Source organism: Triticum urartu, chromosome 3 (genome assembly GCF_003073215.2).
Source record: "Triticum urartu cultivar G1812 chromosome 3, Tu2.1, whole genome shotgun sequence".
Lineage (NCBI taxonomy): Eukaryota > Viridiplantae > Streptophyta > Magnoliopsida > Poales > Poaceae > Triticum > Triticum urartu.
Window position 1 is genome coordinate 716753550 of NC_053024.1, and position 16361 is coordinate 716769910.

Consider the following 16361-nt stretch of genomic DNA (forward strand, 5'->3'; position numbering starts at 1 on the left):
TTTGTTTCACCTTTTTAGGGAAGTTCTACCTAGTTGATGCCGGTTATGGAGCCAAGCCCGGGTTCTTACCACCTTTTCGTGGTGTGAGGTACCATTTGAATGAGTGGGGCAACAATCCAGTCCAAAATGATAAGGAGCTATTCAACCTTAGGCACTCTTCACTACGGGTGACGGTAGAGAGGGCTTTTGGATCTCTCAAGAGGCGTTTCAAAATTTTAGATGATGCCAAACCATTCTTTACTTTCCCAACACAAGTTGACATTGTTATAGCTTGTTGTGTTCTTCACAATTATGCACTATCACAAGGGATTGATGAATTTATTATACCTGAAGTGACATGGACCACCCAACCAATTAGAACATCAAGGCAACAAGCAAGTGACACTAGGGCCGTGGTAGACCGTAGGCTACAAATGGCAGCCCAAATGTGGGAAGATAGACAACTCATGTATGCTAATCTATGAGTGTGGCACACTCCATGTATTTGTATCATTTACTATATTTGAACCATGTATTTTGTGATGTTTGGACAACTACATTTGAATTTATTTGATGGCTGGACAGATTGTATCATTTACTCTATTTGAACCATGTATTTGTGATGTTTGGACAACTACATTTGAATTTATTTCATGGCGGGACAGATTATATCATTTACTCTATTTGCACCATGTATTTGTGATGTTTCGACAACTACATTTGAATTTATTTCATGGCGGGACAGATTATATCATTTACTCTATTTGCACCATGTATTTGTGATGTTTCGACAACTACATTTGAATTTATTTCATGGCGGGACAGATTATATCATTTACTCTATTTGCACCATGTATTTGTGATGTTTCGACAACTACATTTGAATTTATTTCATGGCGGGACAGATTATATCATTTACTCTATTTGCACCATGTATTTGTGATGTTTCGACAACTACATTTGAATTTATTTCATGGCGGGACAGATTATATCATTTACTCTATTTGCACCATGTATTTGTGATGTTTCGACAACTACATTTGAATTTATTTCATGGCTGGACAGATTATATCATTTACTCTATTTGCACCATGTATTTGAAATGCTATAATCCATGTTTTCTCATTCTCTTGTTGGCTGGACAGAAATGGAGAGTGTTGAAGTCACCGCTGCAAGTGGGAGCTCCGGGAGAGCTGGGATCATCGTATGGACCAATTCGATGACGAAAACCATGCTTGGTTTTTTGGCTGGTCTTGTTGCTGATGGGAAGAGAACTTCAAGTGGATTCAGGGATGTGCATCATAGACAATGTGCTGCTGTTTTGAACGAGCAATTCAAGCTTTTTGTCACCGGAGATCAAGTCAAAAACCATCTCAAGAAGTGGAGGAAGATATGGGGAAGGGTAGCCAACTTGAAGAATTTAAGTGGAGCTCTACGGGATGAAGACACTTGCACAATTAGGCTCAGCGAGGAGCACTATGCAGGGCATTGTATGGTATGCTTCTCACCCCACAAATCTGATGCCATTTATGTTAGCATTATGCTAATCAATTTGCACAATGTTTGTAGACCCACAAAGATGATGCCCCCTTCTTGAATACACCAATTGAACACTATCATGCCATGGCTTCCATTTATGGGACAATGGGGGCCAAGGGGCAGAATGCTAGGTCTGGCAACGATCTTCTTTCTATTGATCTCGAAGACGAGGAGAATGGTGAGGTGAACACGTCACCAAATGTTGGTGAGTCTTGTGACCCCAAAGCACCACCCAAAAAGAAGGCTAAGATAAAGCACGTTGTTGAGGATCCACTAGTTATCACTCTCAAAGATGGGTTCAAACTTGTCGCTGAAGCGCTTGTGAAGTCTAGTGGAGATGATGATGACATACCCGATGACCTTTGGGATGTAATATCAACACTGCCAGATTTTCAAGAAGAGCACCTAGCCCACTAGTATGCTCATCTTGTGGACAACCCCAAGACTGCAAGAGCCTTCATGAAACTTACCCAAATCAACAAGTCTATTTGGGTGAGTAGGTATGTCAAGAAGAACTTCTAAATTCGATATGGTTGTATGGTTGCCAATTATGTGAACTTGACATGTATGGCTGTAGTGCACTTTGATTGCTTTTGGAGATTTGGTATGTGAACATGACATGTGTGGTTGTCAAGTATGTGAACTTGACATGTATGGCTCTATTGCACTCTGATTGCTTTTGGGAAACCTATGTTATATGTGTTGTTGAAACCTGTGCTATATGTGTTGTTATGTTGTCTTTCTTGAATATATATATATTGTTATGTTGTCTTTTTTGAAAATACAAATGAAATGCTGCCGAAATTTTGAATTTATGTCATTACATTTTTCATTCCGTTCTTCCAACCAAACAGCGGAATGGAACCAACCCGTTCCGCTCTTTTGCTCCTACTAAACACAGGAATGGAACGGACCCATTCCTCTGGAATGGAACCATTCCATTCCATGACAGTTGGTTCCCCAACCAAACACACCCTAAGTGTCTCTCATGATAGTTTCATATGGAAATTTTATTTTCTTTCTTGGAAAGTGTTCCATGCCCTTTTTTAATGGAAATTGAAATCTAATATTCCCTTCCTTCATATCAATAATCGCACCAACCGTTCTAAGGAAAGGTCTACCAAGAATAATAGGGCAAGAAGGATTGCAATCTATATCAAGAACAATGAAATCTACGGGCACATAATTCCTATTTGCAACAATAAGAACATCATTAATCCTTCCCATAGGTTTCTTAATAGTAGAATCCGCAAGATGCAAGTTTAGAGAGCAATCATCAAAATCGCGGAAATCTAGCAAATCACACAAAGTTTTGGGGATAGTGGAGACACTAGCACCCAAATCACACAAAGAATAAAACTCATGATCTTTAATTTTAATTTTAATAGTTGGTTCCCACTCATCATAGAGTTTTCTAGGGATATAAACTTTCAACTCAAGTTTTTCTTCATAAGATTGCATCAAGGCATCAACAATATGTTCGGTGAAGGCTTTCTTTTGACTATAAGCATGTGGAGAATTTAGCACGGATTGCAACAAGGAAATACAATCAATTAAATATCAACTTTCATAATTAAATTCCTTGACATCCAATATAGTGGGTTTAGCAACATCTAGATTTTTATTTCTTTCAATCCCACTTTCATCAATTTCATCATAAAGATCTAAATACTCTGAATTTTTAGAACGCCTTCTAGGTAAAGGAAGATCATATTCAGTTTCATCAAGATTCATATTGCAAAACAAAGATTTGATAGGAGACACATCAATAACTTTTAGATCTTCATGTTGATTTTCATAGGAATTGGAAGAACACGCTTTAATAAAGGCATCTTTGGAAGCACGCATCCTAGCAGTTCTTTCCTTGCACTCATCAATGGAAATTCTCATGGCTTTGAGAGACTCATTGATATCATGCTTAGGAGGAATAGATCTAAGCTTTAAAGAATCAACCTCAAGAGAAATTCTATCAACGTTCCTAGCCAAATCATCAACTTTGAGCAATTTCTCTTCAAGCAAAGCATTAAAATTCTTTTGTGAATTCATAAACTCTTTAACACTATTCTCAAATTCAGAGGACATCTTATTATAATTTCCATAAGAGTTGTTGTAGGAATTCCCATAATTATTAGAAGGATTACTAGGATGTGGCCTAGGATTAAAATTCCCTCTATAAGCGTTGTTACCAAAATTATTCCTACCAACAAAATTCACATCCATAGATTCATTGTTATTCTCAATCAAAGTAGACAAAGGCATATCATTAGGACCAGAAAAAACACTCTTAGTAGCAAATAATTTCATAAGTTCATCCATCTTTCCACTCAAAACATTGATTTCTTCTATCGCATGCACTTTTTATTAGAAGATCTTTCAGTATGCCATTGAGAATAATTAACCATAATATTATCTAGGAGTTTAGTAGCATCTCCCAAAGTGATTTCCATAAAAGTGCCTCCCGCGACCGAATATAAAAGATTTCTAGAAGCAAAATTCTATCCGGCATAAAAAATTTGTATAATCATCCACAAATTCAAACCATGAGTAGGGCAATTACGTATCATTAATTTCATTCTCTCCCAAGCTTGTGAAACATGTTCACGATCAAGTTGCTTAAAGTTCATAATATTGTTTCTAAGAGAGATGATCTTAGCGGGAGGGAAATACTTAGAGATAAAAGCATCTTTGCACTTGTTCCAAGAATCAATACTATTTTTAGGCAAAGATGAAAACCAAGCTTTAGCACGATCTCTAAGCGAAAAAAGAAATAGCTTCAATTTAACGACATCATTATCGACATATTTTTTCTTTTGCATATCACATAAATCAATGAAGCTATTCAGATGAGTAGCGGCATCTTCACTAGGAAGGTCGGCGAATTGATCTTTCATAACAAGATTCAACAAAGCAGTATTGATTTCACAAGATTCAGTATTGGCAAGAGGAGCAATCGGAGTGCTAAGGAAATCATTATTATTCATATTGGTGAAGTCACACAATTTGGTAGTATCTTGAGCCATCGCGACAAACAAGCAATCCAACACACGGGCAAACAAAAAGGCAAGCGAGAAAAAGGCAAACGGAAAAGAGAGGCGGAGAAGGAGAAGGAGGAAAGAGAGGGCGAATAAAACGGCAAGGGTGAAGTGGAGGAGAGGAAAACGAGAGGCAAATGGCAACTAATGTAATGCGAGAGATAGGGATTGTGATGGGTACTTGGTATGTTGACTTTTTGCGTAGACTCCCCGGCAACGGCGCCAGAAATTCTTCTTGCTACCTCTTGAGCTTGCGTTGGATTTCCCCGAAGAGGAAAGGATGATGCAGCAGAGTAGCGTAAGTATTTCCCTCAGTTTTTGAGAACCAAGGCATCAATCCAGTAGGAGGCCACGCTCAAGTCCCTCGTACCTGCACAAAACGATAGCTACTCGCAACCAATGCGATTAGGGGTTGTCAATACCTTCACGGTCACTTACGAGAGTGAGATCTGATAGATATAATATTTTTGGTATTTTTGGTATAGAGATGCAAAGTGAAAAGTAAAAGGCAAAGTAAAAAGTAAAGCAAGATTAAAGTGATGGAGATTGATATGATGAGAATAGACCCGGGGGCCATAGGTTTCCCTAGTGGCTTCTCTCAAGAGCATAAGTATTCTACGGTGGGTGAACAAATTACTGTTGAGCAATTGACAGAATTGAGCATAGTTATGAGAATATCTAGGCATGATCATGTATATAGGCATCACGTCCGTGACAAGTAGACCGAAACGATTCTGCATCTACTACTATTACTCCACTCATCGACCACTATCCGGCATGCATCTAGAGTATTAAGTTAAAAACAGAGTAACACTTTAAGCAAGATGACATGATGTAGAGAGATAAATTCATGCAATATGAAATAAACCCCATCTTGTTATCCTCGATGGCAACGATGCAATACGTGCCTTGCTGCCCCTTCTGTCACTGGGAAAGGACACCGCAAGATCGAACCCAAAGCTAAGCACTTCTCCCATGGCAAGAAAAACCAATCTAGTAGGCCAAACCAAACTGATAATTCGAAGAGACTTGCAAAGATAACTAATCATACATAAAAGAATTCAGAGAAGATTCAAAAATTATTCATAGATAGACTTGATCATAAACCCACAATTCATCGTCTCAACAAACACACCGCATAAAAGAAGAAGATTACATCGAATAGATCTCCACAAGAGAGGGGGAGAACTTTGTATTGAGATCCAAAAAGAGAGAAGAAGCCATCTAGCTAATAACTATGGACCCGAAGGTCTGAGGAAAATTACTCACACTTCATCGGAGAGGCTATGATGATGTAGAAGCCCTCCGTGATGACGGCCCTCTCCACCGGAGCTCCGGAACAGGCCCCAAGATGGGATCTCGTGGATACAGAAAGTTGCGGCGGTGGAATTAGGTTTTTGGCTCCCCTCCTCTGTTCGTTTGGGGGTACGTAGGTATATATAGGAGGAAGAACTATGTCGGTGGAGCTTTGGTGGGCCCATGAGGGTGGGGGCGCGCCTGGGGGTATAGGGCGTGCCCCCCTACCTCGTGCCCACCTCGAAGCTTCCTTGGCGTAGGGTCCAAGTCTCCTGGGTCATATTCGGGAAGAAAATCACGTTCCAGAAAGGTTTATTCCGTTTGGACTCCGTTTGATATTCCGTTTCATCGAAACACTGAAATAGGCAAAAAAACAGCAATTCTGGGCTGGGCCTCCGGTTAATAGGGTAGTCCCAAAAATAATATAAAAATGGAAAATAAAGCCCAATATAGTCCAAAACAGTAGATAATATAGCATGGAGCAATCAAAAATTATAGATACGTTGGAGACGTATCACTGATATCAAAAATGGACGCAAAACAACTACCGCCCGAGTTATATTTCTTTTTTGGATCAGAAGAAGTTGCAGGAGAAGAGCTACAAGAAGATCCGTGATGAACAAGCGAAGAACATTGATGAACTCGCAACCCTAATACAGATCTAGATGCGTGAAAAAGAAGGAACTTACGAGATGCAGATCTACTGCGAAGAGTTGCCGCGTCTCTCTGGACAAACTCAGGGTGGTGCAGCGGCCGGCGTTGAGGGCAACGGTGAGTGCTACGGCGGCGGCGGAGCTCGAGAAGCAGGGAGGCGGTGACAGGAAGAAGAAGAGAGAAAGAAGAATGAGGAAGGCCGGGGCAAGCCTATTTATAAGGACAAGATGCGGACAAACGGGCGCGAAAATCAAGGGAGAACCAAATAATGGTTATCCAGCTATATAGACGCCTCGATTCTCAGGAAGCATTAAAGATAAAAGGTCCATTGGAAGATGACGTCATGAAAGTTTTTTGTGTTTTCAAAAGATGACGTCACGGAGGGTTATAGAGTTTTTCAGACAGAAGAAGATGGATTTCATCTAAGTATTGAAGATTGACAAAGAACAAAAGTTCAAAGTCAACCTGGGGCCTAATGTTGGGGATTACTACCAGTATGATAGTTTATTAAACATATAGAAGGCCCAAAGGCCTGGGGCCGGCTTAAGGCCCGATATTGTAAACCGCCGTATGTAAGGAAAGACTTGTAAAGAAAGACATGTAAAGGAAGTCACCGAGCCGGACACGATTATAAGCCGGCCGGGACCCTGTAGGCCACCAGGCGTCAACCCATGTATATAAGGGGATGACCCGGTGGCGGCTTAGGGGAAGAAAACAACCAGATCGATAATCAAGCCGGCGAGTTGATCCCCTTGAAGATCGAAACCTCAGCAATACCAATCCCAAATAGACGTAGGCTTGTACCTTTATCGTAAGGGGCCGAACTAGTATAAAAACTCTCTCGTGTCCTTTGTCCCGATTAACCCCTTTAAGCTTCCTAGTGCGATGGCCCTACGACTAAGTCCTTGCCCTAGGACATCTGCCGTGTCAACTCCACGACAACTTCGATAGTTTTTCATTCGGTTTATTTTTCTTATTTATTGCTAGTAAATTTTCATTCCGAAAAGTAGCATATCAATAAATTTAAAGATTCTTAAATAACATTATTCCATTTTTTCTTAAATCTTTGAGTTCCTTTTCACAGTTTTTCCCAGTTTTCATGAACTTTTTCTTTAGCGTTATTTTATTTTCCTTCTATTCTATTTCTATGTTTCCATAACACTACTAATTCAGATAAATATGAGTTCTATTGCAGAAATGAAGGAGGGTCTGAAAAAGCAGCTACTAGGACGAACATATCTTTTGCGCTGCATAAAAAAGCTGACATATTCGAAGTCGCTCATAACCTCTTCCGGTCTTGAGGTCATACCTGCACAAGAGCTACCACATATATGTGATATATGCAGTCAGCGTGAACAAACCTAAGCTTAGCTGTGTGGCACCCGTCGACACCGTCGTAGCCAAAAAGAAAAAGGCGCGGCTGCGGATGGTCTTGACGGGCTCGAGCAACTTCTGCTTGGCGTGAACCTTGGAAACTTGCATTGCATGGCTCCATGGAGACGACACGATGGTCATCAGTTCTCCAGCGGACTCCAGGAGAAAACAATGATGAATAAAGAGCTTCACGTCGAACATTTCGGCGATCAGTTCGAGCGAGTGAACAATAGAGTCAGAAAAGTAAAAAATATATTCTATCTTGGGCCAACATTTTACATCATGGGCTTTTACACAATCATCATCTCTTTCTCCCGAGCGTCATATGTGCTAGCCCGTCTATAAATAAATTCTTCTCAAACCCGAACACAGCATCTATCGATTAAAAAAAGTCTATAAATAAACTCTTCTCAAACCCCAACACAGCATCTAACAAAAGATGAGCCTATGGGAAAAAAAACACCTGCTAGGTGCAAATATTCACATGTGAACCCGATAGATCCACTAACGAAGCATCAACTGAAGTAGCTGGTTTTGAAAGAGAGGCCTCCATGTGTTGGTGTGATGACTTGGTAAGCGTTTACCAATATAGTGCATGTGTTCTCTTCCATTTTTCTTTATAGATACTCAGCAGGTTAACCATTTAGGAATCACATTCAATCTATTGATGAGCGTACTATGTATGTCAGGGAAAGGATCAAAGTGAGTGAGATACCTGCTAAAGAAACAAAACCTCATCGACCTGTCCCCTTTTGTCATCTGCTGCAAGTGAAACAGCCACACGCTTTGTGATGCAAATGCAACAGGACGAGGGGTATTCGGAATTTACTAGGCATCCAGCTAAGTAGTGACGAGGAGCTGGTTGGAGTCTTCAGTTTGTGTGGTGCGCAATTTGGGCAAAGGAAGCCAAGATGTTCGACTTTGGTGGCTACAGCCATTTTCTGGACTATATGGTCCCGAAAAGCTTTATTCCACCTGTAATGGCTGCCAAAAAATGTGCAGACAACGTTCAAGTTATAAGCGAATAGAACTCATGGGGCAGTTTGTTTTGTTGTTTCTTTCCTCTTTCTTTTTCTTTTGTCTCCTACCTCGCCTCCGTCTTTGTAGTTCTACTCTTCCGATTGTGCATGTAAAAAATGTGTTGGACAAGTTTCTCCATGCATGTCGTCCGTTTCTAATAAAAAGGAATGTGCGTCCCCTCGTGAAGTTGGTGAAAGAATACTATGTATGTTCTAGCAACATAGCTTACCATTATGTGCTCTAGTATGATATAAGTAGAAGATTTGCCCATCACCTCTGCTATACGCCGTTTTTATATCATCAAAACAAAATTCTAGTATTGTAAAACCTTCAGTTATACATATTTTTTATCAATGAAGATTCAGAACATAAATTCAATTAATGCATTGCCAATGAAGGCACATCAAAGAAGTACATGCAGATAAAAAAGCTGTAATTTCTTATTTTGTTCAAAACCTTACACATGACCTTCAATAAAACTATTTATTCCAATTCATTTGCTACTGTGCCAGCAAATTATTCATAACAGCTTTCTCTCAAAAAAAAGGTGCCCGCTGAGGGATCCCCTTTCGGCGGTGACGAATAACCCTTGCTGGAGATGGATTATCCTTGCAATAATCTGCATCGCTGCAACTCCCTTCATTGTTACCAGAATTTCCACTTGTGTTACTGGAATCTGTATCATCATCCTTCCTTGTATAGTCAATAATATCTCCAATCGGAACACTTGTCCTCATATCCTCTTTGATTCCTTTAAGCTGCCAAAAAAATAGTCAAAAATATGATAACCTTAAATGAACTAATAACACGGGGTAAGTTTCAATAGTTACACAATAGTTTAGTAGCTTACGTTGCAACCCAGAGAGCAGAAGCGGAATGGGTCGAGAAGAGCACGATTGCAAATCTCACAATTGTATGATGATGATGATGCCTTGATCGCAGAAACACCACAACCACGATGTTGTGGGCGCTCATTAAGAAATACAACTGTTGCACTATTGATGACATACGTTTGTACATCACTAATATCAAGTATATCTTTTAACTCGGCAACCCTGACCACATCATGGTATGATGACCGCCTTATCTACAAGATTCCATAAGTTAATTCATGTTGGTCATGACACAAAGGTAGATCAATCCACTTTTTCATGAAAGATAATACATGGTTGATATTTTTATATGATGGGTTGTATTAGATTTGGTAATTTTTGACACATGTTCTATAAATACGATGTAGGTGTTAATACCAACCATATTTATATAACAAGATCCCCAAGTTCATAGATAATATAAAATGATGTAAAATTCTCTTGCATAATCTCTATTACCAAATCATAACGTTGTTCACCATACCTGGATTACTCGATGGGTGGAATGATGGCGCGAACGACAATAATAGCAGAAGCCGCCCTTCGATTCCTTGCAGTCTATGCAGAATAGGTTACACTCATTACGTGTAGAGGAGAGATGGTTGGTGCAAATTGTGAAGAACTGTGTTGCAAGCAATAGCTCTAGCCATGTAGGCACCATCCCCCCCTTCATGGCGAAAACAAAGACGCTTTGCACTTGTACTACTATGTGTTGTGTTTAGTAAGGGACGGTATGCGCGGTACCTTTATAGTGTGATCTAGGCAGTAAAACAGCTGGCGCACATAGTTTGTTACGGAATTTGTGGGGCTGAAACTGACATGTAGTCCAGAAAGACAGGCCCGCATACTTTTGTAATTATTAGGTGCTTAGGTTAGGTACAACCAAGCATTTGGCATTTCTCCTTTTCAGTGGATGGTTATCCATTCTTCTTAGTACATCTAGGAATACATTTCACGTGAACAAAATATTTTCTTTAGTGACACAAATGCCAAAAAGGTTGTCACCAAACATAATGGGAAAGGATGAGTACTTACTTAGGCCATGAAAAAACAATAAGAATGTGTGCATTAAGATTAATGGCTTAGCTGGACTGCCAAGCTAACACATAATTAGTTCTGTCACTCAAATATTCTATGATATGATATATAAACACTGGAAATTATATGGCCCACATCAATACTAAGACAATTGTGAAAATAAATTGCAAATCAAACAAAAGATTTGATCTACAAACATATATTTTTATTATGAGAATCGTCTTTAGATGTGCTCCTTTTGTCTTTTCCTGTGTGTACTTTGAAATATCTTCCTTTTTTGCAGGTCAAATAGGTGTTTATTCCATTATAACGGGATTACACAATCCAGAGGCAAGAGATCCCCGATACACCGGGGTCCTCTGTTCATCCACAAAGCAGTGCAACACTCGGAGAGGCTATATCTTGCTAGGATATCTGGGATCCTATTTGAGCTCTATGAATTTTCTGGGGAATAAACGAACTACCAACCAGATTTCCGCTGCCCGCCAAACATTTTTCCATCCAGCCCTAAACATTTTTCCACACCCTATCCTTGAGATAGCTAAAAGCACCATTGATTGATCCTCCGACATCAGAGGGCAAGCCAAGATAACGTTCAGCCAAGGTTTCATTAGGGATGTGAAGAATACCCTTAATCGAAGCTCTAGTTTCCCTAGAACATCTCCTACCAAAGCAAACTGAATATTTTTCTAAATGGACTCTTTGGCCAGAAGCATTGCAATTAGTGTCCAGAATCAGATTCAGCCTTGTGACATTCTGCCCTGTAGCTTTACTGAACAAAATGCAATCATTAGGACAAAATGCAATCATCAGCGAACCATAAGTGGTATACCTTGGGAGCTATCGCTGCTACCTGGACACCCTCGATCTGTTCCTCACTCACCTCATGTTTCAGCAGACAGGAAGGACCTTCACCAGCCAGAAGAAAAAGGTAAGGGGAGATGGGGTCACCCTGCCTAATTCCCCTGGTCGGGGTTGTTAAATATATTGTGTCAGGTTGGTTGGGTGCGCCTGCCTAGTTAGGCTTCTGTAATCTCTTTCTCAACCTCCCTGTAATCTCTCCTGGTTGATCTCCAACAGCCTAAGCTTGTAACCCAAGACATCTATCAATATATATACCGTGGGTGCCTGTGTATGGGCATTGAGGCGCTTCGATACAATATCACATGGTAATCAGAGCCTCCCTCTTCCGCCACGTCTAGGATCCAGCACCCACCTTTCTCCCGTCGCAAAACTCTAGCACCCACCTTCCTCCCATCGCAAAACCCTAGCTCCCACCTTCCTCTCCGCCAAACCGATCCATGTCTACCTCCAACCAAGTTCCATCCATTGGTCTTACCAGCACCACACCCAAGCCCCTCACAAGGACCAACTACATCCTATGGAGAGCCCAAGCTCGCTGCCAGATCATGGGTGCCGGGCTATATGGGTACATAGATCAAACTACACCTGAGCCAAACAAAACCATAGTTACCAAGAACTCAGGAGGAAAGGAGCAAATCCCTCCTAACCCTACCTATAACCCATGGCTGATTCAAGATCAGCAGATTGTAGCCTTTCTCCTTCCAATCTCTCGAAGGAGGTTCCCATCCAAGTTGCCTCACTAGAAACCTCGCACGCCATATGGTCAGCCCTAGCGAACATGTTCGCTTCCCAATCTCGTTCTCGTGTGAACAACTGCCGCATCTCTCGCTCTCTCCAATGCACAGAAAGGCTCCCTGAGCGCCTCCGCATACTTTGGGCTGATGAGAGCGCTCTCGGATGAGCTAGCTGCCGCCGGGAGTCCCATAATGGAATGAGATCTTCTTTCTTTCATCATTGCACGGCTGGATTACCAACCCTTGATCTCGGCGCTGGACGTCCGCACCCCTCTCGGTGGATGATATCTTTGGCATGGTCGCGAATTTCGATCAGCTTATTGAGATGTTCCACGGGACAGGAGCAGGTGCTTTCAAATCCTCGGCTAATGCTGCATCCCGAGGCCGTGGTAGCAACAACTCCAGCCGTTATCGCAACTCCAACAGGAGTGGTGGTGGTGGATCTCGCGGTGGTGGCGGCGGCCACTACCAGAATGGCGGTGGCAACAACAGCGGCGGCGGAAGCGGACACTACAACAACTCCAACGCCGGTGGCGGCGGTGGCGGCTATGAAAACTACAACAGTGGCGGCGGTGGCGGCAACGAAAACTACAATAGTGGCGGCGGTGGTGGCGGCGGCCACTACGAGAACGCTGGCGGCGGCGGTGGCAGCGGCCACTACCAGAACACCGGCGGCGGCGATGGCGGCGGCCACTACCAGAACGGCGGCGGCAAAAACAGGGGCGTCCCTTCCAAGGGTATTAGGAGTATGAAAATAAGTGTAAAATTTGCAAGAAAAATAACCATATCGCCAACGATTGTGATTGGCGCTATGACGAGAACAACTCCAGAAAAAAAAGTTGCAGCTGCCGCAGACACGTCATACAGAGTTGACACAAACTGGTACGTCGTCTCCGGAGACACCAACCACATCACCAACGAGCTTGAGAAGGTGACGATGAGCGAGAAATATCATGGCCATGATCAAGTTCACAATGCCAATGGTGAAGGTATGAGGATTGATCATATTGGTCATGCAATTGTCAAAACCCTTAGTCGTAATATACACCTTAAAAATATCTTGCATGTTCCTGAAACATCCAAAAATCTCCTTTTCGTTCATCGTATTGCCATTGACAATAAAGTGTTTCTAGAATTTCACCCATATTCTCTACAGAGGTAGATGCGTGCATGGGTTCTATCCATCTTTTGGTGTCATCAAACTCTCTTTAGAGCGGTGGCATGCAAGATTAGGACATCCATCTTTTGTTATTGTTCAAGAAGTGCTTAGAAATAATCAGCTCCCATGTGTTGGTGAGCGTAGTCTTGAAACCATATGTGATTCTTGTCAGAAAGCAAAATCTCATCAATTGTTGTATCCATTATCTACTAGTGTTTCTACTAGGCCTTTGCAACTTGTTTTTTCTGATGTTTGGGGTTCTGCCCCTATGTCTGTTGGACGTCATACTTACTATGTTCGCTTCATAGATGATTTTAGTAAGTATACTTGGATTTATCTTCTTAAAAAAGGTTTTGACATTTTCCTAGTTTTCCAACATTTGCAAGCACTGGTTGAACGTCAATTCGATAGCAATTTTTTTGCGGTCCAATCTGATTGGGGCGGTGAGTATGAGAAACTAGATTTGTTTTGTCAAACCTTGGGTATTTCTCATCATGTGTCATGTCCCCATGCGCATCAGCAAAATGGCTCCGCTGAGCGCAAACATAGGCACATAATTGAAGTAGGTCTAGCCCTCTTTGCTGGTGCTTCCATGCCTCTCAAGTTTTGGGATGAGGCCTTTCTTACCGCGGTCCATCTCATTAACATGCTTCCTAGTCGTGTTCTTCAAAATGATACACCCATGCATAGACTACTCAATACTCGACCAGATTACCACTCTCTTCGCGTGTATAGATGTGCTTGTTGGCCCAACTTGCGTCCCTACAACAACCGCAAACTCATGTTCCGTTCCAAACAGTGCGTTTTTCTTAGCTATAGTGCTAAACACAAGGGCGTTAAATTCTTAGATGTTCCTACTAGTCGAGTATATATTTCTCGTGATGTCGTCTTTGATGAAATCGTTTTCCCTTTCGCTCATTTACATCCTAATGCCGATGCCTTGTTTCGAAAAGAAATCCTCCTTTTATCCTCTCATTTAACAGGTTTTAAGCATGGGGATGGCAATTGTAGTGATTATATGACTAATGCTTCTAACCATGAAAAGGAGGATTGTGGTGATGCAGGGTCAGATCAGGAAGCAGCAGATTTTTTGAGGAAAAACAGTGAAGAAAATAGTATAAACGGCCTAAATTTCATGTGTCCGCTTTGTGCCAACCCTGCAGCCAGATCTCCCTCGGGATCGGCAGCTGCAGATCTGACATCATCAGCCCTGGGATCAGTGCCTCGGTTGCAGGCGTGCGCTGACGACCTCAGCACGGAAGCGCCGCTCTTTCCATCTGTGCCCGACACGCCGGGGCGTGGACCCACCTCGCCACATGCACACGCCGCCTTGCAGCGACAAGCCAACCGACCGGTTTGGTACAACCCCGCTTGTCTACGCCAGGCGCGCGAGCCACCAATCCCGCGCGGGCGCCGATCCTCAGGTGTATGTGGAGGCGCGTGGGCTGGGCCCAGCAGATAGAGTGCCCGGATCTTCTGTGCCGCCCGCCTTCACGTCATGCCTTTGTCCTGGCCACAGAAAATCTCGCACCTGCCACCAGCAGCGAATCTGCTCCGGGATTGCTAGAAACTCCTATAGCGGACCAGTCTTCAGGATCGTCTGTGACAATTTCTGATGCGGTGGTGCAGCAAGTTGGAAAAGTCCTCCACATGGAGAAGGCAAGGGCCTCTCGCCATGGCTACAAAAATGTCCTCCACATGGATGGGCATTTTTTCGGTGAGGGAGAACAAGAAAGAGGAGAGGTATAATTTCATGTTGAATGCGCGAAAGGAGATGATGGATGGGGACCGGAAGAGGATGGAGAAGAAGTTGAAAATTGAGAGGGAGAAGATCAAGTTGGAGAAGCACGAGGTTGCGATCAAATGGGAGCTCGAGAAGACCAAGACATTTGGAGAGATTGAGCTCGAGACTAAGAAGTTGCAAATCGCACGGAACGTGGAGGATGCGAAAATAATATTGGCGGACCAAATCATCTTGAATGAGCATGCAAAGAAGTGGCTTGTGGAGAAAAAGAAGATCAATGGCCGTAGTGAGTACGAGGTGGAGAGGGCGGCTACGCCAGCAGCGACGCATGCGGCAAGGATGCAGGCAGGCGAAGTAGGCGGCCTGGATGGTAGGAGTTCCCCGGGGGGGGGGGGGGGGGGGGGGGGGGGGGGGGGGGGGGGGGGGGGGGGGGGGGGGGGGGGGGGGGGGGGGGGGGGGGATCCGGCTTGCCTGCTCCCTCTCTATGCTCCCATCCGTGCTCACACTTCATCCTACGGCTATTCTTTTCCCTTTTTCTTTTCTAATCTAATCATCTCCCCTGATTTTCAGGGGGTGGGGCTGAGCCTTATTTTCTTACAATCAAATGAAGCAAATGAAGCCACGTATGCGGGAGCAAGTAAGTCGGTGATAGCGTTTCAAGGTCCGTATGATAGCGTCGCAACTCGCAACACCGTCAGCGATCCGTTCTTCAGTCGTGCCCTCGCCTTCCTCCTTCCGGATCCACCCCACATACCATGTCCATTCCAGCGTCGCAGATATCTGGCACGGCAGATCAGATCGGGATCTGGCGCAGCGACCACCGACCATGAGCGAGGAGTCGCCGTGCACCCTCCTGCTGCCGTTCTTGGACAAGAGCCCCCACCGGGCGGCCGAGGAGCTCAAGGCTGGCCTCCATGGGAGCGACGTCGGCGCAAAGGTCGACGCTCTGAAGCGCGCGGTCATGCTCCACCTCAACGGCGACACGGTCCCCGACCTCCTTGTCACCGTCGTCCGCTGCGTCCTCCCCTCCAAGGAACACATCATCCAGAGGCTCCT

General features: G+C 43.2%; 1 protein-coding gene across 1 annotated transcript; it reads right to left on the minus strand.

The window, feature by feature from the left end:
- Positions 1-9332: 9332 nt before the first annotated feature.
- Positions 9333-10463, minus strand: LOC125549373 (protein RGF1 INDUCIBLE TRANSCRIPTION FACTOR 1-like). Its single transcript, XM_048712807.1, has 3 exons — positions 10251-10463; positions 9745-9981; positions 9333-9652 (listed from the first exon to the last, which is right to left on the minus strand). The coding sequence occupies exons 1-3, from the start codon at positions 10437-10439 to the stop codon at positions 9431-9433; spliced, it is 648 nt and encodes a 215-aa protein (XP_048568764.1). The 5' UTR covers positions 10440-10463; the 3' UTR covers positions 9333-9430.
- Positions 10464-16361: the final 5898 nt, after the last annotated feature.

Bases quoted from the DNA above. Each gene is read 5' to 3' on its own strand.
- LOC125549373 (XM_048712807.1), bottom strand. From the start codon at position 10,439: ATGAAGGGGGGGATGGTGCCTACATGGCTAGAGCTATTGCTTGCAACA. The intron at 9,982-10,250 runs GTATGGTGAACA...GGAATCTTGTAG, and splicing joins CCACCCATCGAGTAATCCAG to ATAAGGCGGTCATCATACCA. The intron at 9,653-9,744 runs GTAAGCTACTAA...TTTTTTTGGCAG, and splicing joins TCTGCTCTCTGGGTTGCAAC to CTTAAAGGAATCAAAGAGGA.